Source organism: Puma concolor, chromosome D4 (genome assembly GCF_028749965.1).
Source record: "Puma concolor isolate L17-30 chromosome D4, mPumCon1.1.hap2, whole genome shotgun sequence".
Taxonomy (NCBI): Eukaryota; Metazoa; Chordata; class Mammalia; order Carnivora; family Felidae; genus Puma; species Puma concolor.
Window position 1 is genome coordinate 94,235,173 of NC_141679.1, and position 23,405 is coordinate 94,258,577.

Here is a 23,405-nt window from a genome sequence, read left to right on the forward strand (position 1 = left end):
AGCTTCGTGAATTCGAGCCCCATATAGATCTCCGCACTGACAGCACGGAGTGTGCTTGGGATTTGTTCTCTCTCTCTCTCAAAATAAGTAAGCAATAAAAAAGAAAAAATACAGTCCCAGCTGTTCCCGAAGCACCAGGGATGTGCCCTGCACTCCATTATTTGTGCCCTGTCTTTAAAGCGACCGACTGGAAGGGTTCTTAGGCCTCGTGACTTTCTCCTCTGCCTCACGGCAAAGCAGTGAGCCACGGGGCCGTGGCCTCCGTGCCCCGGACTCCGAGCCCCACGCAAGGGGCGGTGCGCTTTGCAGTCTTCGTGTGGAAGCACATTCCTGGTCGAACCGCTCGAAGGCAACACCCCGGGGCCGGCCCTGCGGCGTGGCGGCTGTGGACCGCCTCGTGGGCCAGGCCTCAGGCCACCCTGTGCACCTTCTTTTCTGTCCACTGTGTAAGGACATTCCTCAGGAGGGAAAGCGTGTCTGACCCTGGCTCAGAGCCTGTTCTCTGACCGACACGGCCGTGTTGCCTGCTGGGGGTTGGTTTCGGTCGGGCGGCAGCAGCTCGTGGTGCCCTCCCCGGGGGGCCGATGGCCTGTCTGGGCTCCGGCTCCTGCAAGGCTTCCCTCCCTGCTTGGGGACCTGTGCTGCGGCCCCCCGGGCGTGGGGAGCTGCGGCCCTTGTGACTGATGAGGGCCTGCCCTACGCGCCTGCAGAAGGACATCGCTGGCGTGTCACCAGTGCACGTGTACCAGTGCACGTGTGCAGACTGCGGTGCAAGGCCCTTTCCCCACTGTGGTCCGTCTTCCTGGGAGCCTCACCCCTGTCTCAGGCGTGGCCCGGTGGGTGGGAAAGGCCGAGGAGAGGCCTCAGTGCACGGCCGGTGGCGCAGGTCTCTGTCCAAGGGGAGAGGCAGCCGAACTGTTCCATCCCCCGGCCTGTCCGCGGGCGGCCATGCTGCCAGGGCAGGTGGGGGACTGCCCCCTCTGTAACAGACATCTCATGATGTCTGCTTCAGTGTCTGCAACGAGAGTTTGAGAAAATACAACCTAATTCCACGCGTGGTTTGAGAATTCAAGGCGTGCCTGGGTGGCTCAGTCGGTTAAGCCTCCGACTTCGGCTCAGGTCATGACCTCACAGTTTGTGGGTTCGAGCCCCGTGTCAGGTTCTGTGCTGACGGCTCGGAGCCTGGAGCCTGCTTCCGATTCTGTGTCTCCCTCTCTCTGACCCTCCCCCGTTCATGCTCTGTCTCTCTCTCTCAAAGATCAACATTAAAAAAAAGAAAAAAGCCCACCTAATGCCGTAACAGGAGTGTGAAAAATAAAGATAGCAATTTGAATCGGATAGGACGGACGTCTCCAGCATGGCCATCGTGGAAGGAAAAGTGACCCCGTCGTTTCCTGCGCCTGCGACTTGTCACTCTGCCCTCGGTGGCCTCGCGCTCAGGCCACCAGACCGAAGCAAAGGTAACGGTTTGTGACCTAAATCCTGGGGCTCCCGGGATGGGCCAGGGCTCGCTGACATTCTAGACACTGCCAAGTGCAGGCTTCCTGGACCAGCTCGGCCACGTTCTGGGGCGATTCCAGGGGAGCTAGTGCAAAGGGCTGTGTGCTCAAGGCGGAGCTGGTCTCTAGGTGCGGGCAGTGCAGGGAGGGGGGAGCTCGTGATGCCTGGCGGGCCGAGGGGAGCTGGGCACCCGGTGGATGAGGCACCGCACATTTTTGGGAGGCCTGGGCTCGGGGCAGGTGTGTGGGAGGCCCGGGGTGAGAAGGACGAGAAGGAGCGCGCTGGGGGTTCCTCTTTCCCCTCTGGGCAACCCTCCCGCGTGCCCCGCCTTCTCGCAGGCTCTCGACTCCGCAGGGGGCTGTGGCAGGGGTGATGAAGCCCGATGTGTATCAAGAGGCCCCTTCCCGGTGCAACGTCCCCTCAAGGCTTCACCTTTAAAGCCGGTTTGGAACCGGGTGGCATTTCTGGCCAGGACGCTGGGTACTGGCCTGACCCGAGCGCGTCCTCCCTAGGAGAGAGGGCACCGAAGCCGGGGAGGGAGGCCGCTGGCCCGCGCTGAGTACAAGCCCCAGCAGCTCCCCGCAGGCCTGCACCCCAGGCTTTCCTTCCTTTGCCTGGACCAGGAACGTGGGCGCTCCCAGTTGGCGCTCAGGCCCGGGGACTCTCCCTGTTGCCTCCCGTTGCCCTCGCCATCCCTTCCCGAGTGGCAGCAGGTAATGGAGGGTGTGGGGTCCACGGGCCATCGGATTGTCCCCGGAACGGCCCTCGCCGCACACTGTCCCTCTGGGAACTGGGCGGCTGTTTTAAGTCAGATGTGGGCCCCAGGGAGGGGGAGCGTCTGCTCCGAGCAGCAGAGGTAGGGTGCATCTGGCGAATGTATCCTTCTCAAGAGCGTTTGCTTCCAAAATGAAAAGGTCCCACCGAAGGAGGCTCGGCCAGCAGTTCTGCCCAGCTCACTCGTGAAATGCTTCTGGATCATCAGGTGAGTGTTCCAGAAGAGCCCGGCCCTGACCGTTGCTGGGCGTCGCGTCAGGGCCTCCCTGGCCCACGGCCTCCTGCCTGGTGAGGAGTCAGGGTCCACCCCATCACCCCGTTGCTGGCACCTTGGCGGTGTGGTGTGAGCACGGTGCCGGGAGCCCGTGGCGGTCTCAGAGGGGCTCCGGGAAACGTGTGGAAGCCTGGGCTGCCGGCCCCCAGGCTCCCTTCCCATCGGCCCCTGTGCCCCACCCCGCCCCATCCCCGTCTCCGGCGCTCTCCGCCCGGGACCATCCACTCGTGTCTGTGAAGCGTGGCACGTCGGTCCTCATGGGAAGATGGGTCTCCGCCCTCCTCCTGGCACCGGGGCTTTCTGCCAAGCACTCAGTCATGGCGTGTGGTCCCCTGCCCCGGCCGGGACGTCCCTGGGACCTCCACGTGTGCCTATCCGCTGGGCCCCCGGAGCGGCCTCTGCTACCGAGCGCGGGCCCACGGGGTGGGGGTGGGGGCCCCTCCGTGCCCTGCCGCGAGGCCTTTCCGGGTCCGAGCGGGAACGTGCCTGTCTCCCTCCAACCGTCCAGCCGGGACACGGGCGCCCATGCAGTGTCCTGTGCCCTCACATCCCAGCCCTGGCCCGCGAGGACCGGCCGCAGCTGGACGACGTGACGGGATCTCTCCTGCTCGTCCCTGCCAGTTGTCACACCGGGCGCTGACGCAGGGTCGCCTCCTTGGAGGACGTGCCGGGGCGCCCGGCAGACGCCCCTTTGGGGGCGTTTTCCTAAGCTAGAGGTGCCCGGTGAGAACACGGTCCCCAGCCGCAGCCCTCGGGTCCAAACGCTGCCGTCCAGGGATCACCACCCGGGAACGCGGCCCGACGCCATCCCCCCTGCCTTCCGGGGTGAAGTCCGTTTGCCCTGGATCCAGGTCCTGGGATTTGTGGGTAACCCTCAGACGAGCCGGGTCTGGGTGGTGGTGACTTTCTGATGTTTTACGTCTGTGTTGAGGAAATCATTTCCTGTATGTTTAAGGATATCACCCCCCTTTTTATTTATTTAAATTTTTTTTAACGTTTTATTTATTTTTGAGACAGAGACAGAGTGTGAGCAGGGGAGGGGCAGAGAGAGAGGGAGACACAGAATCCAAAGCAGGCTCCAGGCTGAACTGTCAGCACGGAGCCTGATGTGGGGCTCCAACTCACGAACCGTGAGATCATGACCCGAGCCAAAGTCGGATGCTTAACCGATGGACGGAGCCACCCAGGCGCCCCCATTACCCCCCTTTTTAAGTATTTTGAGAGAGCACGCATACACAAGCGGGGGAGGGACAGAGAGAGAGAGAATCCCAAGCAGGTTCCGAGCTGTCAGCACAGAGCCCGACGCGGGGCTCGAACCCACAAACCGTGAAATCATGACCTGAGCCGAAGTCGGACACTCAACCGCCTGAACCCCACAGGCGCCCCCTCCTTTAACTTTTTACTGGAGTGAAAGGTGCCCATGGGAAGCCGCCTGAGCCCCGGTGCGAGCGCAGGGATGGGACGGCTCCCCGCTCCCTGATCAGAACACAGGCGGCACACTGCCCCCCCCTCCCGTGCGCACCCGAGAAGAACACAGGAAAGCGTGTGTCCCGAGGGCCGCAGGGATGCATTCGGGGGTTCACCATGGGTTTGGGGTCCAGAAGAGGGTCGGAAAACAAAAAGCAAAACCTTTGATCTCAAATATATTCAATTAAGACCGTCAAAACCAGGTTCTGTGATGATGCTTTTGCTTTTTTTTTTTTTTTAGGTTTTTATTTATTTATTTTTGAGGGAGAGTAGGGGCGGGTAGAGAGAGCAAGAAAGAATCCTAAGCAGACTCCACACTGTCAGTGCGGAGCCGGATGCAGGGCTCGGTCCCAGGCACCGTGAGATCGTGACCTGAGCCGAAATCCAGAGTCGGATGCTTAACTGACTGAGCCACCCAGGCACCCCAAGACCCAGGAAATTTTTTTAAAAAATCATTGATTTAAACCGATGTCCTCAGCTAAATCCGGCCACACAGGGCCTTCCTCACCGTCCCACTGTCCACCCATGTATGTCCCTTCTCCACATGGGACTCTGGCCCCTGGCCCCGTAGTACGTTCACTCATTTGCTCTGTGTCCCCTCCTTTTTTTTTTTTTTTAAGCCATTGTTTATCGTTTAAGCCACTTTTGTCTTTAGTAATCTCTACCCCAAACATGGGGGGACTCGAACTCAGGACCCCAAGATCAAGAGTTGCACATCCCACCAGCTGAGCCAGCCGGGCGCCCCACGTTTTGATTTCTTAGTTGAAATATGAACTTACGTGTGGACGATGCTGGACTGTGCAGCTGGGTGCGTTATCTCTGAGCCCGCCATCCAGGCCAGGACACAGGCCACGGGTCCCCAGCCCCCTCTGCTCCCTGGCAGGGTCGCTTTTGCCTGTTTTCAGCCGGTTTTCTGTTGAGGTCTGGTTCCCAGAACTCCCTTCTGCCGCATGTGACCCAGAGTTCTCAGCAGAGCCCTGCGGCCGTCCCCACACCCATGAAGCAGTCATCCGCCTCCTGCCCGTGTTTCCCTGCGGCCACGGTCTGCCCGCTCTGGACGGTCCACAGGAACGGAGCCCAGGCGCTCGGTCTGCGTCTGGCTCCTGTCACTTGGCCTCTTGGATCCGCGTCCGCCCAGGTTGTAGTGGGTCAGTGCTCCACTCCTGCTTCGGGACCCAGCACCTTTATGCCCTTTCACAGGATTTCATTGTGCGGACGCGTCGTACTTTTGAAACCCTGTTATCAAAATGCCTCTGGATCGCGGTGTCCCATGTGGGGGCTTCCTTATCAGTGCGTCATGCTGAGACCTCGGGGCTCGCCTGACGGGTCATTTTGCGTCCGTGACGGGCCCGCTGGTACCGGTGACATCGCGGTGGTGGGGCAGGATGGGGAGATGGGACTTCTGCGGGAGGTAGGGCCCCTGCACCACTGCTGCCCGGGTCCTTGGTGTAGGAAAGGTCACGTTTCCGTCACAGGCCTGTGGGGGCGGGCAGGCCGATTTCCCGTCCCAGCGTGTGGTCAGAGCTTGCGGGCACACTGTCCATCTGGTTTATTTATTTTTTTTTTTTATTTTATTTTATTTTTTTTTTAAATTTTTTTTTTCAACGTTTTTTTTTTTTTTTTTTTTTTTTTTATTTATTTTTGGGACAGAGAGAGACAGAGCATGAACGGGCGAGGGGCAGAGAGAGAGGGAGACACAGAATCGGAAACAGGCTCCAGGCTCTGAGCCATCAGCCCAGAGCCCGACGTGGGGCTCGAACTCACGGACCGCGAGATCGTGACCTGGCTGAAGTCGGACGCTTAACCGACTGCGCCACCCAGGCGCCCCATCTGGTTTATTTTTAATGTCTTCTTTAGTTTTGAGCAGGGTGGCACAAATGGGGGAGGGGCCAGAGGATCCCAAGCAGGGCCCGTGCTGACAGCAGAGAGCCAGACACAGGGCTCAAACTCGTGAGCCGTGAGATCGTGACCTGAGCCGAAACCAAGGGTCAGCTACTTAGCCGACGGAGCCCCCCAGGCGCCCCTGTCCACCCGTTTTTACTCCAACGCTTCTGACACCTAGTATGTGGGGTCCCCTCCCTCCCAGACAACCTGTTCTCTGGCTCCCGGACACCGGCGGGAGATCCTACAATTCAGACCCCCTGGAGTTGCCCCGTGGGACTGCCCCCCTCCAGACACCAGCTACAACAGCCCCCACAACCCCCCGTTTCAGTTTGCTGGAACTCTGGAAAACATTTCCCTCGCCATCACCTGTTTAACGGGTACAGGTAGCTGCCGATCGGAGGCATGCAGGCCGAGGTCTGGGAGGACGGCGGGCCCCGGACCTCCCGGCCCCGTGCAGTTGGGGCGCGCCACCCTGGACCCTGTCGGTAGGCGCTTTCCCGGAGGCCTCGCTGCACTGGCGTGGTTGGCGGTGTCCTGGGCCGAGGTGCTGGACTCGGTCTCCCGTCCCCACCCGCAGCGGGGCTGGGGCTGGGCGGCCCCCGACCCGCGCCCGGTCTTGCGCAGCCGCAGGCCGAAGCCCTTAGACGCACCCCACTCCCCTCAGTAGTGCACAGAGCACACTTGTGTCACCCCTAAATCCAAGGGTTTTAGGAGCTGTGTGCCAAGACCCAGAGACAAAGGCCCGGTACTTTTTTATCACGTCATAGCCGGGAGTTACGATTACCCTGGACACCGCGTGGAGCATGTCACGTACATGAACGTCATCTGTCACGCGTCTATCTCCGGAGGGAGAAGCCGAGGCGACCGACCTAAGGGGCCAGGGACACAGCCCCGAGCAGGGGCCTCCCGGCTGGACGGGGGGCCGGTGTGGCGGACGGCGTCCCAGGGGGGAGGAGGCCCCGGGCCCTGGACGTGTCCGCCCGTGTCCCGTGTGGCTGGGCGGCCACGCCATCCTGAGCGTCTTGGGGAAGGCGTTGGTGACCTTGTGCATGGGAGTCCCGGGCTGCCACAAACTCAGCAGTGGAGCCCGCAGCTCCGGAGGCCAGCGGGCAGCATGGGCCTCACGGGCCACGGTCTGGGTGGGGGCAGGCTGGTCCCTCCCGGGGCCCTGGGAGCTCGGCTTCCTTGCCTTTCAGGCTCCTAGACAGAGGCTTCGAGTGCTTGGCTGGTGGCCCTGCCTCCACGGCCAAGGCCAGCAGCGTCTCCCTGTGACCGGGACCCTCTTGGCCCCCCGTATGACCGCGGGCCTGGTGAGGCTGGCTGCTCACTGCCCTCCAGCGGGACTCTGGGGTCCCTCCCCCGAGGCCCCATCCCACGACCCGCTCCCGCCCCCGAAAGGCCCCGAGTTCTCACACCTTCACCTTGGGGCGACTGTGGGGGACACACCCCCGGCCCACAGAGGAACCCTGTGCCCAGGCCCACCAGGGAAACCCGGGACAGTCCCCCACCTCGAGGTCCTGAACCTAGTGCCGTCCACGAAGCCCCTCTTGCCCCGCTGGGCAGCACATCCACGGGTTCTGCCAGGTAGGACGTGGGCATCCTGGGGGGCAGGTTCAGCCCACTGCACTACTTCACTGGCGAGGAGCCCAGAGGATGCGGCCTGCCTGTCGGCTGTGTCTAGGAGCAAGGCGGGGGGGGGTGGGGGGGGGTGGGGGGGGGTCAGACGATCCTGAAGGCAGGCAGGAGCCCTGGAGGGCAGGGCGATGGGTCCCTGGAGGGGGGCGCCAAGGGCTCGCGGAGGGGCGGCCGTCTGCAGGTGGCCCGGGAGGCCTTGCTCAGCGGGTCCGTCAATGGATCGGTCATTCCACTCGGGCCTGCACCAGGCCCCTGGCGCCCTCAGTGACACGCGGGAGGCCGCGGGCAGGGCTGAGCCGCTGCCCTGATCGAGCCCAGAGGATGTGTCTCACCACAGGCGAAATGCCATCAGAACATCCCCGAACGCAGCCCTCCCGGGGTTTTGCTTTATTTTGACCCATTCTCAACGTTCAAAAAGAGAAAAAAGCCAAGAGGCTGGCCTATTTTGCCCCAGCAAAAATTCTTTCTTTTGTAACAAAATCTTCCTTCCCGGACACGGGATGGGAATGTGCCCGTGAACCCGTGGGCCCGACCACGGGGCGCGTGGATGCCCTAGACGGCCGCCAGGGCCCCAAGACACCCGTGTCGGCGGGACTCCCTGCCCGTTTGTGTCACAGAAAAACCGAGACGTTTTGGATGGGATCAACACGGAAAACAGAAAGACGTCAGTTTAAACTTTCCGTAACGGAGGGACGGCTGCCAAGCTGAGGAGAGGTTAAGCTGGCCTTTCGCTCAGGTGGCGCCTTCGGGAAGCCAGCGCGACGTGACCGCCACCTTCACCTGTCCGTTCTGACAACGAGGCGGGAGCCAGGCTGCCCCCTCGCTTGGTGGCCTGTGCCCTGCGTCCCAGAAGCACGGGCACTTGGGGGCTTACAGACACCTCCGGGCCGAAAGTGGCGGAAGCAGGGGAGCGGGTGGAACCCGAGGACGGTGGTGGTGCTTCTGCAGGGCGGGAGGGCACTGGGGCTGCGGGGGGCGGGGCTGGAGCTCGGGCCAAGGCACCTGGTGGGGTCGGGCTGCCGGCTGCTGGAAGAGAATTTGCTTCCTTCTGTCCTCGCCAGACTTCCGAGGGGCCCAGGGCAGTGACCCATGGGCTCACACTCGGAGGGGAGGGGCCCCGGGGGGGGGGGAATGGGAGCCGGAACCCCGCCTCGGGTCTCTCCCCACAGCCTCCCCCCAGAGCTGGCCGGGGGGAGCAAGTCCCACCGCCCCCTCGGAGTCTGGATGGCTCCCGAACAAGTCACTGCTTCTGCAAACACACCCCCTCAGACACGCACGAGCAGGTCCGGTTTGGGCCGTCGGGCAGTGTGTCTGCAATTGTGGCTCAGACACGGTGCGTCCCAGGCTACGCCTTCCAGCAACGCCCGGAAGCCTGTGCCAGGGGCTCCTTCACGTTGAGGAGTTATCCAGAAATGAAACCAAACCACGGAGCGGGGAGGCACCGATCCTTCCAGAGTGTGGTCGCACTGATGCCTACACACGCAGCCCTGCCGCACCGGGCGGAGCCTCTCCTCTCTTTCCACGCCGTGCCCTCTGACACCACCAGGTCCCCAGCCGCGGTCCAGGCCCCAGCCACCCTCTTGCCGGACCCTCCCCTGCTCCGCCCCCCTGAAGCCCACACGCGCTGTCACGCGCTCGCAGAGGGGACACGGGCCTGCACCACCGGCCCCGGTGTCCGCGGGGAGAAGCCCCTCGTGGCTGCCCGGTCGTGGGGGCCATCGCAGGCCCTCCCGCTCCCACCCACCCAGACGCCTGTCCTGGGCCTCCTCCCGTCGCCATCCCCGCACCCGCAGACCGGTGACCGGCCCCTCTCCCGCCCGGGGAGGAAGGACGCCGGCGACTGTCCAGCGTCATCGGGTTCCCCTCGCTGCACCAGTCCCAGTGTGTCTGGCACCCACTGGCTGTAGCCTCTCCCGCCCTGAAAACACAGGCGCCTCGGGGCACGCGCACTGCCCGGGGCCACCGCTCCGTTTATCCGCCATCCTTTGCCCGGGGGGGTGGGGGGGGGCGGTGGGGGTACCTCCCTCTGCACTGCCTCTGCCAGTCCACACCCCTGCCCGTCAGGGGCCCTCAGGGCATCGCCGAGTCCCAGGCCCAGCTTCTCAGCAGATCAGCCCTCCTTGGGGATGGCTTCACCCCGGCCTCCAGGCCCAAACGCAGGACCCAGGCTGCCCGCTGCCCGGGGCGACGGATCCCATGGCGCCTCCTCTCCCCATCACGCCCCTTCCTCCACGCCTGGCAGTGCCCTCTCTGCGCCCTCCCTGGGCCACCCGGGGAGCTTTTCCACTTGGGGTCCGGTGGGCATCTCAGACTTAATGTGTCCAAAGCTGCACCAGCCCCTGCCCCTTCCCCCGGGCTGCTGCACCCTCCCTCTGCCATCTCGGGGCAGGGTAACTTGGCCTTTAGAATTCTTAGGACCAAGTCCTCGCGCTGAGATGGAAGGGTGAATTCCCAGGACGACACAGATCACCGAAACCACCGACGAAGAAACAGACGATCTGAGCAGACCCCGAACAAGTGAAGAGGGAGAATTCTCGATCGAACACCAGCGACGGAGGGAAGCCTGGGTCCGGAGGCTTCGATGCTCAGCCCTGCCCGACACCTACAGAGGAGTGCACAGCACCGGCTCTCCACACACTTTCCAGAAACTACGAGAGGCGAGAACACTTCCAACTCCTCTTAGGAGGCCAACGTTACCCTGACACCACGCCAGACAAAGACATCACCGCACTAGGCCCGTGTCTCAGGAACATGGACACGCGACCTCCAAGGCAGCCGTGGTAAACCGGGTCCGGGAACGTGCAAGCAGACAGGTACACGGGAGCGCCACGGGCAAGACGGCCGAGTAAGGCCCCCCCCCCCCCCCCCCCGGGGCCCCTGCTGACCTGCGCCAAGGGGGCATCCATTCGTAGACAAAGGTGCCTTGGTGGGGGCTGTGCGGTCCGGCGCAGCCCCAGACAGAGGAGACCGGGGAAGGCAGACTCATGCCCCGGCAGCTGACTTGCCCCAAGCTCAGGTCCTGGCCACAGACCCCACAAAAGCTCATCCCCGGGCCTCGGCTACAGCCCCGTCCGACACTGGGCCAGTAGCACCACTGGCCAAGGGGCCTGGAAGGGGTCATTCCCAGCTGTGCCTTGGTAACAGGACACAGACCTCATCCTGGCTGTGGACACCAGAGGGGCCCGTGACCGGGCCCAGCCCCCGAGCAGTCCTGTACAGGGACACAGCGGGACACACTCCCATCTGTGCCCCCGAGATACCGAGGGGTCCCTACACTCGGCTGCAGCCCCTCCGACTGGCAGGGACGAGCCCAGGAACCTGGCGGGAGACATACCCATCTGGGCCTGCAAAGCCGGTCTGCAGACCTCGGTGGCGGCTGTGGAGCCTGGAGTGGGTGGGGACTCAGCCAGCCCATCGGGGGCCCTCCTGGTGACCTGGCCGGAGCCCTCCCAGGGATGTGGTGGGGGCACCTTCTGTGCACCTGGTGAAGAGCAGAAAACACAGACAAACAGCTTTCTCGGCATAAGGACGTGTCAGCCCCCCGGCCGTCTTGTGAACAAAACGTAAGAGCGAACGTCACCGTCAGGGCAGGAAAAGGCCTAATCGGGACCCAGAGTGAAGACTGACCTGACCCAGTTATCTTCGCAGATCTGAACCCTTCTGACACTCGGGTCCCGGGCCGTCTGGAGCCAGAACCGAGGGCGCCGATCCCTGGCGCCCTGGGACCGTCACTGGCACGCGGTCACCTCAAGAGGACTTCTGCCCCGATTCTGTGCTGTGTTCCCCACTGCGCGAGCCCCTTCGTGAATACGCACGGACCCTTAGCTTAAAAGGTCCCCGGTTTCCAGAACGCCTGGGGGGCTCGGTGGGTTAAGTGGTTAAGCCTCTGACTCTTGGTTTTGGCTCAGGTCATGATCTCACGGTTCGTGGGTTCGAGGCCCGTGTTGGGCTCTGCGCTGACAGAGCGGAGCCTGCCTGGGATTCTCTCTCTCAAAATAAATAAATGTTGAAACAGTACTTCTCCAATTTTGTTGTGTGGGGAGACACTGCTCTGGGAAAGCCCCTTTACCCGTTGCAAGTGAAACCCTTCCTCTTCCTGTGTTTTGGCTCGACGCCCACCAGGAGGCGAACCGGGTTTCGGTGATGGTCACAGCGGGCTACCCGAGGGCCCCACCGCAGCCCCAGCCCCTAACCCCACTCCTCCCCCAACCACTGCACTAGCGGAGGGGATCCCACCGTCCTGAGCCAGGGGCAGGTGCGTTCGCCTGCCCAAACCAGTCTTTGCAGCCTGGAAGAGGCGTGTGCTCCGTTCAGTCCTTCAGAGCCGGGCACAGGTGAGGACTTCCGGACCAACACAAGCCACGGGAGTTCGTCACCACTAACCTGCCTCAGGACACAGGCAGAACGGGCTCTTCAGGTGGGAAGGAAAGACTGCTAAGCGACAACACAGAAACAAATACAAGTGTCAACCTCACGGGTAAAGGTAAGTATTTAGTCAAATTCAGAACACCCGACACTGTGACGGGCACGTAAATCACTCCCATCTCCAGTGTAACACTTAAGACGAGGCAGTGGTACTAAAACTCACAGCAGGAATGATAATTTGTAAATGGATGCTCGATACGCAAAGGTGCAAAGTGTGATGTTAATGGCATAAAATGGGGGGAGGGGAGAGAAGTAACAGTGTGGGGCTCTTGTACCTGACTGCTGACCGAAGGTGGGTTGTCACCTTAAAACACAGTTTTGGGGGTGCCCGGCTGGCTCAGTCGGTGGAGCGTGCGACTCCCAGTCTCGGGGCACTGAGTTCAAGCCCCACGTTGGGCATAGACATTGCTTAAAAAAATATATAGACTGTTATATCTTCTCAACAGATAAAAAAAAAGCATACCACTGCAAAAAATAAACCACAAACGCAGACAGTGAGAGAGGAATAAAAGCACAAAATAATACAAAATGATGAACAAAGTGGCAATTCTGAGTTCTTACCTATCAATAATTACTTTAAATGTAAATGGGTTAAGTTTTCCAAACATAGGACATATCCTGGCTGAACGGATTAAAAGACAAGATCCAACAGCCTGCTGCCTCTAAGAGACTCACTTTGGCTCTAAGGACACACAAGGGCTGAGAGTGATGGGACACGAGAAGACATGCCTTACACACGGAAAGCCAGTGATAGCAGGAGAGGCTGTGCTCATATCACATAAGACAGACTGTCCATCACAATTGGTCACAAGAGACAGAGAAGGTCGTTGTACAGTGATAATGGGGTCAGTTCATCAAGAAGATATAACAATGGTAAATACTACATATAAGTGTGTGTGTGTGTGTGTGTGTATACATATACATAGAGAGAGTGTGTGTGTACGCAACAAGAACACAGAGCACCTAAATATTTGAGATAAATAGTAACAGAAATCAAGGGAAAAACAGACATCCAGTATACAGGAGAGACTTTAATGCCCCACCTTCAGCACTGGATAGAGTGTCCAGAGAGAGTCGGGAAGGAAACAGTGTATTTGAACCACACTGTAGACCAACCCTCCAGGACAGATCACATGCTGGCCTACAAAGTGAGTCTTAACATAGTGAAGGGGATTGAAATCACATCAAGTATCGTTTATGACCACCATGGCTAGAAATCAGTAACAGAAGGACAAGCAGAGAATTTACAAATACCTTGAAATTAAACAACACACACCAACAACCAACGGGTCAAAGAAGAAATAAAAAAGGAAATTAGAAAGTATCCTGAGATACACGAAACACAACATACCAAAGTTGACGGCCTGGAACAAAAGCAGTTCCAAGAGGGACGTTTATAGAGACGAATGCCTACATTAAGAAAAAAGGAAAGATCTCAAATAAACACCTTAACTTTACGCCTCAAGGAAACACAAGAAGAAAAAGCTACGCCCAACGTTAGCAGAATGAAGGAAGCAATAAAGATGATTAGAGCATAAATAAATGAAATAGGAACTGGAAAAACAATAGGAAAGAAATCAAGGAAGCTGGTGTTTTGAAAAGATAAACAAAACTGACAAACCTTTTGCTAGATTAACCAAGAAAAAAAAGGACTCAAATCAACAAAAGTATAAATGAAAGAGGAGACATTACAAGAGACGCCACAGAAATACAAAAGATCATAAGGGACTAGTGTGGACAATTATGTGGCACAAACCAGATAGCATAGAAGAAATGGATAAATTCCTGGAAACGTAGAGCCTACCAAACCTGAATCACGCATAGAAAATCTGGACACACCAACGGTGAGATTGAAAATGTCATCAAGGGGCGCCTGGGTGGCTCCGTCGGTTGAGCAGCCGACTTCGGCTCAGGTCACGATCTTGCTGTCCGCGAGTTCGAGCCCCGCATTGGGCTCTGTGCTGACAGCTCAGAGCCTGGAGCCTGTTTCAGATTCTGTGTCTCCCTCTCTCTGACCCTCCCCCGTTCATGCTCTGTCTCTCTCTGTCTCAAAAATGAATAAACGTTAAAAAAAAAAAAAATTGAAAACATCCTCAAAAATCTCCCAACAAAGAAAAGCTCAGGACCAGATGGTTTTACTGGTGAATTCCACCCAACATTTTAAGAATTAACATCAGTCTTTCTCAAACTCTTCCAAAAATATTTAAGTACTCCCAAACAAATAATCCAATTAAAAAAATTGGCAAAGGATCTGGACATTTTTCCAAAGAGGACATATAGGGGTGCCTGGGGGGCTCAGTCAGTTAAACGTCCGACTTCGGCTCAGGTCATGATCCCACGGTTAGTGGGTTCGAGCCCCGTGTCGGGCTCTGTGCTGACAGCTTGGAGCCTGGAGCCTGCTTTGGATTCTGTGTCTTCCTCTCTCTCTGCCCCTTCCCCACTCACTCTCTCAGAAATAATCATTAAAAAACAAAGAAAAAACACAAGGAAGACATATAAATGGCCAACATGTACATGAAAAGGTGCTCAACATCACTGATCATCAGGGAAATGCTAATCAAAACCACAAGGAGTTATCACCTCACCCACCCTGTCAGAATAGCTACAATCAAAAATGGAAGAGCTGACGGGTGTTGGCGAGGATGTGGACAAAGGGGAACCCCGTGCACTGTGGGTGGGAATGGTGGTGCAGCCACTATGGAGAACTGTATGGAGGTTCCTCAAAAATTAAAAACAGAACCACCTTATGATCTAGCAATTCTACTGCTTGGTATTTACCCAAAGGAAACAAAACTACTAATTTGAAAAAATACCTGCACCCCCATGTTCATTACAGCATTATTCACAAGAGCCAACACATGGAAACAGCCTGAGTGTCCATCAGTTACATTTTTATACACATATACACGTATATCTCACAGGCACGAATGAAATATACGAATACAGTCATAAAAAAGAAAATCCTGTCATTTGTGACAACACGGATAAGCCCCCAGGGCATTACGCTAAGTGAAATAAATCAGAGAAAGACAAACACTGCATGACCTCACTGACATGTGGAATCCAGAAACCAAACTCGTACAGAAACAGAGAGTAGATCTGTGGTTGGCAGGGGCTGGGAGGTGGGGGAAATGGGAAGATTTCGGTCAAAATCGTTACCAACTTAACAGTTTTAAGAGGAGTAACTTTTGGGGATGTAATGTATAGCATGCTGGCCATTCAATACTTAACTGTACCCTTGAAGGTTGCTAAGAGAGTAAATGTTAAAAGTTCTCAACACACACACACACACACACACACACACACACACACACACACACGGCAACCAGGTGGGGTATGGATGTTAACTAACCTGACCGTGGTAATCATTTCACAATAGGTACCTACATATAAGTACTACGTGTGCTGTGTATACACATGTACCAAAAAATTGTCACGTGGTACAGCTTAAACTTACACAGTGTTGTATGTCAACTATATCTCAGCAAAGTTACAAACAACAACGACGACGACAACAAAAAAACCCAAACCCCAAACTGATTTGCCACACTTGAAAAAAAAATTATATACTACGGCAAGGTGGGATTTGTCTCAGGAATTGTGAGGCTGGTTGAGTCTCCGAAAATCAAATCAATGAAATATACCACATCAATGGGATGAATAAAAAGGCCTCACGGGATCATCCCAATAATCACAAAAAAGCACCGGACAAAACCTAACACCCTTTCATGATAAAACACTCAACAAAACAGGAATAGAGGGGAAACTCCCCAATCTGATTAATTCAGAAAAGCCACATTTGACAGGGCACTCGGCAGTGGCTGACCGGATGCTTTTCGTCTAAGCCCAGAAACAAGACTAGGATGTGACTCTACTGGAGGCTGTGGCCAGGCCGTTAGGTAAGAGGAAGAAATACACGACGCGGGGATTGAAAGGTAAGAGGTACGACTATTTTCGATCACCGAGGTCATCATCTTGTGTGTAGGAATCAGGTTTAGGGATAGGCTGAAAAACTGTCGGAACTGATAACACGTCCATCAAGGTTGCAGGATACAGGATCAATACCGAGACCCTAACAGTCACCCTTGACCCCCATTCCTTCTCTCCCGCTCCAGGGTCCACATCAGGGGGCGGTGCCCCTGCTGAATTCCGTGCCCTGCCCACCCCCTCTTCCTTGACCTCGACGGGGTCTTTCACACGCTTTCCCCACTGTGTTCAGTCACTCTTTGGCTGCCCATCCGGGGCAAGGGGTTGGAGCTCCCAATTCTGACCGGCCAGCACCTCCCCCCCCCCCCCCCCCCGTCCCCAGCCCCTCTCCTCCTCTGGCTTTGGACTAGTAGGCGTCCCTGTCGCCCACGTGCCGGGACTGCCCGGCCCCCGCCTACCCTCACCCCCCACCCCCGCGCGTCTGTCTTTGGCCGCCCCTGCCCCCGGCGCGACCTCCACCGGGGCTCTCCGCTGGGTGCTTGTGCAACGACCGCGGGCTCCACGTTTGGGCTCAGGGCGGCGGTTCCCCGCCCCGGGATCCCCACCCAGGAAGCCCTCGCCCCTGCTCTCCGCGGGTCCTGGGTCTCTGGGCCTGGAGGTCTCGGGGGGAGGGGGCGGCAGAGGCGCGGGCGGGGTCTGTGCCCACCAGGTCCCCCTCCCCCCGCTGCCTGCTCGGGGTCCCCGCGATGGTGGGCAGGGCGGCCCCGTCAGCAGTGCCTCTCTCCGGGAGGGGGAGACGCCGGGGTTGTGCAGGGGCCGAGGGGTCGCCTTCCCGGGGTGGCAGTCGGCCCGTCGGACGGTGGTTGGAACCTCCGGTGCGGACGGCCGGGTGCCGGGACGGCGGAGGCGCAGCCCAGACAAAGGGCTGCTGCGGAACCCGCCCGGGCCTGCCCACCAGCGCCCGCCCGCTCCGCACGACCCGCGCCCGGCGCCCGGCGAGAGGGGCGGGGCCGCAGTCTGGCCCTATGCGCGTGCGGCGGTGGGCGGGGCGAGCGCGGGGCCGGGGGCGGGCCGCTCCCACTGCGCGTGCGGCAATGAGCGGGACGCGCGCGGGCCGGAGGCGGGGCCGCAGGTTGACCCACTGCGCGTGCGGTAAGGGGAGGGGCTAGCACGGGCCGGGGGCGGGGCGGAGGGCGGCACCCACCGCGCGTGCGCAGGGCCTCGGCGTTGCGCGCGCTCCCGCCGGTTGGCCGCCCCCTCAGCGGCCGCCGCCGCCGCCGCCGCCGCCCCTGCCCCCGGCCCGCGCACGCGCCCCCCGCCCCGGCCCGCGGCCGGCCCGCGCCCCTCACCTCGCCGCCTCCCCGGCCTCCGGGCCTCCCGGCCTCCGGGCCCCCTGGCCTCCCGGCGCGGCCCCGCAGCATGCAGCAGCAGCACCCGCGGTGGCGGCGGCGGCGGCGGCTGTGAGGTGAGGCCGGGGCGGGGGCGGCCTCCCGGGGGCCGCGGTGCTCGCGGGCCCGGCCCCCTCGCGGGTCCCGGCGCAGCGAGGGGCGCGGCGCCTTTGTTGCGGCGGAGGCCGGGCGCCGCCCGCGCTGCAGCGGCCTTTTTGTGTGCAGATGGTGGACGCGGGCGGCTGCCCGGCCGGGGAGGGCTGGAGGAGGATGGAGGCCGCGCCCGACGGTGCCGTGGACATCGTGCCCCTGGACCGCTACGACTCGGCCCGCGCCAAGATCGCCGCCAACCTGCAGTGGATCTGCGCCAAGGCCTACGGCATAGGTGGGCCGGGGCGGGGGCGGGGCGGGGACCCGGGGAGGGTCGGACCGCGGGGTCGGGTCGGGGTCGGGGGCCGGGGCGGGGCCGAGGGCGGGGTCGGAGCCCGGCGCCCGAGCCGCGGGGTTGGGTGCACCGGGGGCTGGGGGCAGGGGCCGCCTTTGTGCTCAGGGTCCCGGGCCGCGGCGCTGTGCCGGTCGCCTCCGGAGCGGGCTGCGGCGGCGCGCGGTGCGGGGGCGTCTGCGGGGGTCCATCGGCAGGTGCCGCGAGGAGTGGGCGCGCTCCCCTAGCTGCCCGGGGGTGGGTGCGGGGCCGGGCGCGGGGCCGGGCGTGGAGTTAGACTCCTGGTGGGGCTGGAGTGCAGGGGTAAACCCTGGACGCCCAGCCGCTCTGGATGCGCGCCGAGCATCCGACGCGGAGTTTCCTAACGAGAAATCGGTCTTTGAACGGATTGTGCTTAATGAGCATCCTTCCTTGGGTTAATTCCCGTTCCGAAGAACTAGGTAACCTTGGTACTGGATCCAGTTCGTTAGGCCTTAATATGCTTAGTGGATTAAGACTTTCCTATTTCTAGCCCTTGGAATTTTACAGACCAAGTGATTCTCGTAGTGGCTTTATTAATATCTGGTGCTTTGCTTTGGGCACAAACTTGGGGGCTGATACTGTGTAATCTTCTGCCTTTTAATTTGAAGCCTGTTCAAAGATGGCCTTTACTCTGGCGCAAACGTGCCTGTTTCCAGAGTGACCCTGATCTGGAGAGGGCCCTTTGGGGAGGAGTTTGGTGGACCCGGTGTGAACACTTGTGGAGCAGGGGTGCCCTGTGCCAGGGTCTCACCAGGTGGCGTGGCCGGGGCCGTAGGGAGGCGCCCTGCAAGTCCCAGCCATTCCATGCGTCGCCCCGTTTGAAGTTGGTTCATGGTGCGTAAGGAGAGTGCTTTCCTAGAGTTTGCGGTTGACCATTTTTGTTTATGGCTCCGCTGAAGACTGCTCGGTTTGTGTGTTGTGTGGTCCGGTCCGCTGCCACATCCGCGAATTTCGGTGCTTTTGGGGGAGGCGTGGAATTGGTACAAGTTACATAGGAAGCTGTACAGTAAGAGGCGAAGAGGAACGCTGGCGTGGCCCCTTGGTATGGGGAAGTCAGGTTAAGGACAAGCAGGTGGCGTAGTCCTTAGCGGCCTCGTGTTTCGTGTTGGCGGTTGGTTACGGTTCACCACCTCTGCCTCCGTCCCTCAGCTATGTCGTGGAGTCCTACAGGTTCTTTCACCTTCTGACACTGCCTTCTTACCTGTGACGTTCGGAGGCTCTTCCCAGCTTCGCGCAGGGTTCTTGCTTTCCCCCCCTGCGTAGTATTTCACTGGAGGCCCGTTCACTGTCCACAGGCGCTGGCCGGTCCGGTCCTTTGCTCTCGGGCACACGGTGCATTCTTGGGCGCAGCTCCTGGGGCACATGTGCGAGGTGTTGCTCCCGTATGTATTTCTGAGATTTTACGAATGGTTACGACAAGTTTCTGGTGATGAATGCTGCACGGACACGAATGCCTTTACGAAGCGCTCTCCGTTGGCTTTCCGGGTTTTTGTTGCGTTTCACTTCGGCACTCCACGTGGGATTGGTCAGCGATCTGGCAATGAATGTGCGCCTCTCAGGGTTGGTCTAGTGTTACTTCCAGTACCAGATCTCGCCTTAATACTTGTCGACTCATCAGGTAATTAACTCAAAAACTCGTGTTAAAACGGGCCTTACGGTTTTGAAATCGTTAAAGGTGGGTGTTTATAGAACGTGAGTGCGTGGGGAAGGAGATTAGGTGCTGTCTGAGCATCTAGGACTGTTGTACGTTGCCCATCGGTCACCATCCTGGGGCGGCAGTGTGCTCATCGAACTCTGACTTTGGGAGGTCTGGTTGCCATTCAGTTTCCCTAAAGGAGAACGTTTTTCCATTCTGTACGTCGATTCAGAAGGGGAGCAGGTGCAGTTTTTTTCCTAGTTGAGAGTCTCTTTAAATTTACAAATCTGGGAGATCCTAATTCGCGTGATCGAGAAGACTCACCTTGGCTGAGCTGAAGCGATTTCATGTATGTCATTGGTGTGGAGGTCACAGCCTGGGTGGAAGATTCGGTGTTACCGGCACACAGTCTGGTCTTTGAGGACAGCAGAAAGGTGGAGGGGGGGATTTTGATAGGACGGTATAGACCCCCCCCCCCTTCCCCCCCCGCAAAGTTCCTTTCCTAATCCAGGGGCCTATTCTTCTTTTGGACGTTTCCCTGTGTGTCTCCAGCTTAGTTTCCAGCTAATTAGACATGGTTCTTTCAATCAGCAGCTTTAATGGTGAATCAGCGTTGGGGGTGGGTATGACGATGAAAATGGCTTCAGTATTTCACTTGTGTAGTCGCTAAGCACCTAAATGAAACTGACCGGCACTTTCCCTTTGTGTGGGGTATTGAAAGCGAGCAGGCTGGCTAGGTGAGGTGCACGGAGGCGCCCTTCCTGTTTTGTGTTGGCCTTTTGGGACTCTCGGTGTCTCCTGGGGTATCCTCTGGGCCAGTGCCTGCCATTTGTAGTAAGTGGGGAGGCTCAGGAGAGTCACCTTGGCCAGGCCTGTGGTGGCACGTTTCAGTCCGGGAAGGTTTCCTCCGGCTTCCGTCTCTGCTTGCTGCCGCCAGGACCGTGGGCCACCTTGTACTTTTAATTTTAGATTTTGCTCCTCCGTTTTTGCAGCAACAGTTGTTTCACTGACGACGCTTAATTATTTCTTCTTTTTAAGAAATAATATATTGGATGTGTTGGGAGTTATTCATTTAAAAGTGTCTGCAAGAGGGGTGCCTGGGGGGCCCAGTCAGTTAAGCATCTGACTTCGGCTCAGGTCATGATCTCACGGTTCGTGAGTTGGAGCCCCACATCAGGCTCCGTGCTGACAGTTCAACCTGGAGCCTGCTTTGGATTCTGTGTCTCCCTCTCTGTCTGCCCGTCCCTTGCTCATGCTTTGTCTCTCAAAAATAAATAAATGTTAATAAAGAAAACAAATAAAAGCGTCTGCAAGAAAGAGTAGAATCTGGGGTGCCTGGCAGGGTCATGAGTTCAAGACCCACCCTGGGCCTAGACTTTACTTTAAAGAAAAAACAAGTGTACAACCTGTGCAGCTGGAATGTTTTGCGCTGTCTTTCTGGGTGAGAGCTGTAACACGTTAGCAGTTTGAAGGAGTGGCTCACGGCACTTCCTCTCCTACGGGGGGGGGGGGGGGGGGGGGGGGCCGGCCTGCTGCGCTCCTGCCTGTTGATTTTAGCCCACGACCCTAGAAACCTAGGGGCATCTAGGCCTTGGTTTCGGGGGTAAGGGGAGGGTGGTAGTTTCTGTTACCTTCAGAGGGAAAAACCAGCAGGGAAAGTGCTAGACGGCATTCTGCTGTTTGTGGACCTGTTGCTACGCAGCCGAGTGGTGGTGACTTACCCTCGAGGAGCCCTGGAAGCTGAGCCGAGGCCGACCACAGCTCCCCACTCCACCACCTGAACCGGGCAGGGCCGTAGGGGCCGCCACGGTCAGCCTTCTTTTTTATGGGCAGCACACTGGGGTGGAGACAGGCTACGGGCCCTCTAGAGCCCACTGTTGGCGGGGAGTTGACACTCTTTTCCCCTCACTCTTGCGTGGGAGTAATCACACAACTGACCCGAGTGCATGTCGTGCGATGGGTGGTCACATGGGACGCTCTGGCCGGCACAGCCGTGAGGGCTGTCAGCAGTGCAGCCGCCGTGGCCTCCCCGCCCGGGCCGCGAGGAGAGCCTTGTTGATACTGGGAGCAATGTCTCTTTGTTGTCACCTCCCAGCTCGCCACCTGGCTTTGTGGCAGTGACCTTCGCTTAAGATGAGTCGTGTGCGCGGGACCCCTCTCCAGGCCCCACAACCAGAAATGGAGTGCGGCTGCCGGTCTTGTCCCTGGGCCAACGGGAGAGCCTGGGCCGTGTCAGTCTTGGTGCGGAGGCCCTCATCCGTGAGCAGATGGTCGTTTTTCACTTGGTGATTCACCCGGATTACTGCGTTACGAGTTTAGAGTGTATTTTTTAATAGTCTTTTGTTCTTGGCGAGGGGTTGGGTGCTTCTGAGACGGAGGTGATGCGTCCTAGGTGCACCTGCTGGGTCGACTAGATACCGAGGGGGCCGCCGCTTGGCCTTCTGGTGTGACTTTTCCTCTGCTTGGGGGCGCCGAGAACTGCCTGGTGTGTGTGAGCTCAGGGGTCACCGTTGTCCGGTTTAATGCCACGTCTGCAGCACTCGGCTACTCGTCACACACATACCAGCTGAAGTAGAGGGATGCGGTCTGTATTCTGCCGTGGTGGCCGGAGCACGGATGAGTTTGTATTTGTCAAGCTGCGTCCATGTGCACGTGCCTTCTCTCCTGTCCCGGCGCCACTGTCTGAATGTTAATCAGAGAACTGACCCCCATCTTGAAGTTCGCACTGCCCTCATCTTTTAAATTTGAGCGACCCTCCAGGTGGTTGGCCACTATCGTGTTGCCGCATGTTAAACTTGCGCTCATGTTCTTCCAAGAATCCTGGAATGTGTATGTTTTTTATCTCACTTAGCCTCCTACCGGCTCATAGATTTCTCTTTCTGTTGATTTTTCTGTGGCCGTAGTGCTGTTGCGGGTACCAGCGTTCTTTTTCACTTTCTAGCTGAACTGCCTTTTGAAAGAGTCAGATGGCTTTCATTTTTCATCTGAATGTGACCAGGATGGAGCCAACGTGATGTTCGCTGAGCCAGTGACAGCCACGTAGCTGTCCCGCGTGTCATTGGCGCGCTACGTGACGTGCAGGGCCTGGCGCTGTGGTGCCGTCCCCTCGCTTGCTCGAAGCCACGGGCGCGGTCGAGCTACGTGAGCGGAAGCGAACTCAAGCCGCGTGGCGTCACCACGAGAGCCGTCTGCAGGCCGGCTGTGGAGCAGCAGGCGGGTGGATGGGGACCGGGCGCCGGGGCTGCGGGCAGCGGTGGGGGGGGCGGCGTGGGGCCAGAGGCTCTGAAGGGTGGGTGAGGTGTGGGACCGCTCCAGGAGCGCAGGGGTGGCTGGCTGGCCGGGTTCTGTGCGGGCCAAGAAATGCTCGGCGGGGTGAGTAGTGTCCCGATAGGGTTTGCGGACGAGATGGTAGCGATTAGTTTAGAGGACCGTCTGGGCAGCGTGGCGGTGGCGTTCCGGGCCTGCTGGGGATTTCTTTGTGACGTGTGCCAGGGAGGGTTTCTGTGTAGGGGCGTGGGGCGATGAGAGACGGAGCCTGGAGGGGTTCCTCAGCGGGTGGGTGTGGGTGGGGACTGTCATCAGGTGGAGGAGTCGCATCGAGGTGCGAGGTGCGTTCCGGACAGTCGCGTGCGCTGGAGGGCTTGCTTCGCGTGGGTCTCTCCTGGCCCTGGAGGCTGCAAGTCCCGGATCCTGCTGCCCGCGGGGCTGGTGTCCAGTGAGGCCGCCTCCCGGTGTGTAGAGGGCTGTCTTCTCGCTGTGTCCTCACCGAGCTCTCTGGAGCCTCCTGATAAGGCCACCTACCCTGCTTGGGAGGGTTCCGCCTTCACAGCGCCCTCACCTCCCAGAGGCCTCGTCTCCGCTGCCGACACCCTGGGGGCTGCGTCTCCGAGGTGCCCGGGCCTTGCCTGTCTTGTCTGCAGGGGACAGGAGAGCGGGGATGCGCCGACAGGTGTGAGGGGAGCAGAGCTCCCGAGACCGGCTTGGCTGACGCAGGGGAAGGAGGCAGGAGTAGTCAGTCCTTCGTCCACGGAG

The 23,405-nt window shown here is 59.0% G+C and overlaps 1 protein-coding gene across 5 annotated transcripts in view; it reads left to right on the forward strand.

The window, feature by feature from the left end:
* The first annotated feature begins 17,186 nt into the window (after positions 1–17,186).
* The window catches only part of CAMSAP1 (calmodulin regulated spectrin associated protein 1), a 59,953-nt gene continuing 53,734 nt past the window's right edge, over positions 17,187–23,405 (forward strand). For 3 of the 5 annotated variants that reach the window (XR_015243239.1, XR_015243240.1, XM_086684529.1), the window contains exons 1-2: positions 17,187–17,351; positions 17,500–17,659. Coding sequence is in view for 2 of the 5 variants with exons in the window: in XM_086684529.1 (XP_086540655.1) it covers positions 17,500–17,659 (160 nt within the window). In the remaining 3 variants the exon portion in view is untranslated. Of the gene's footprint in view, positions 17,352–17,499; positions 17,660–23,405 lie in introns of those variants that run through there. The other 2 variants (XM_086684530.1, XM_086684531.1) reach the window with 2 other exon arrangements.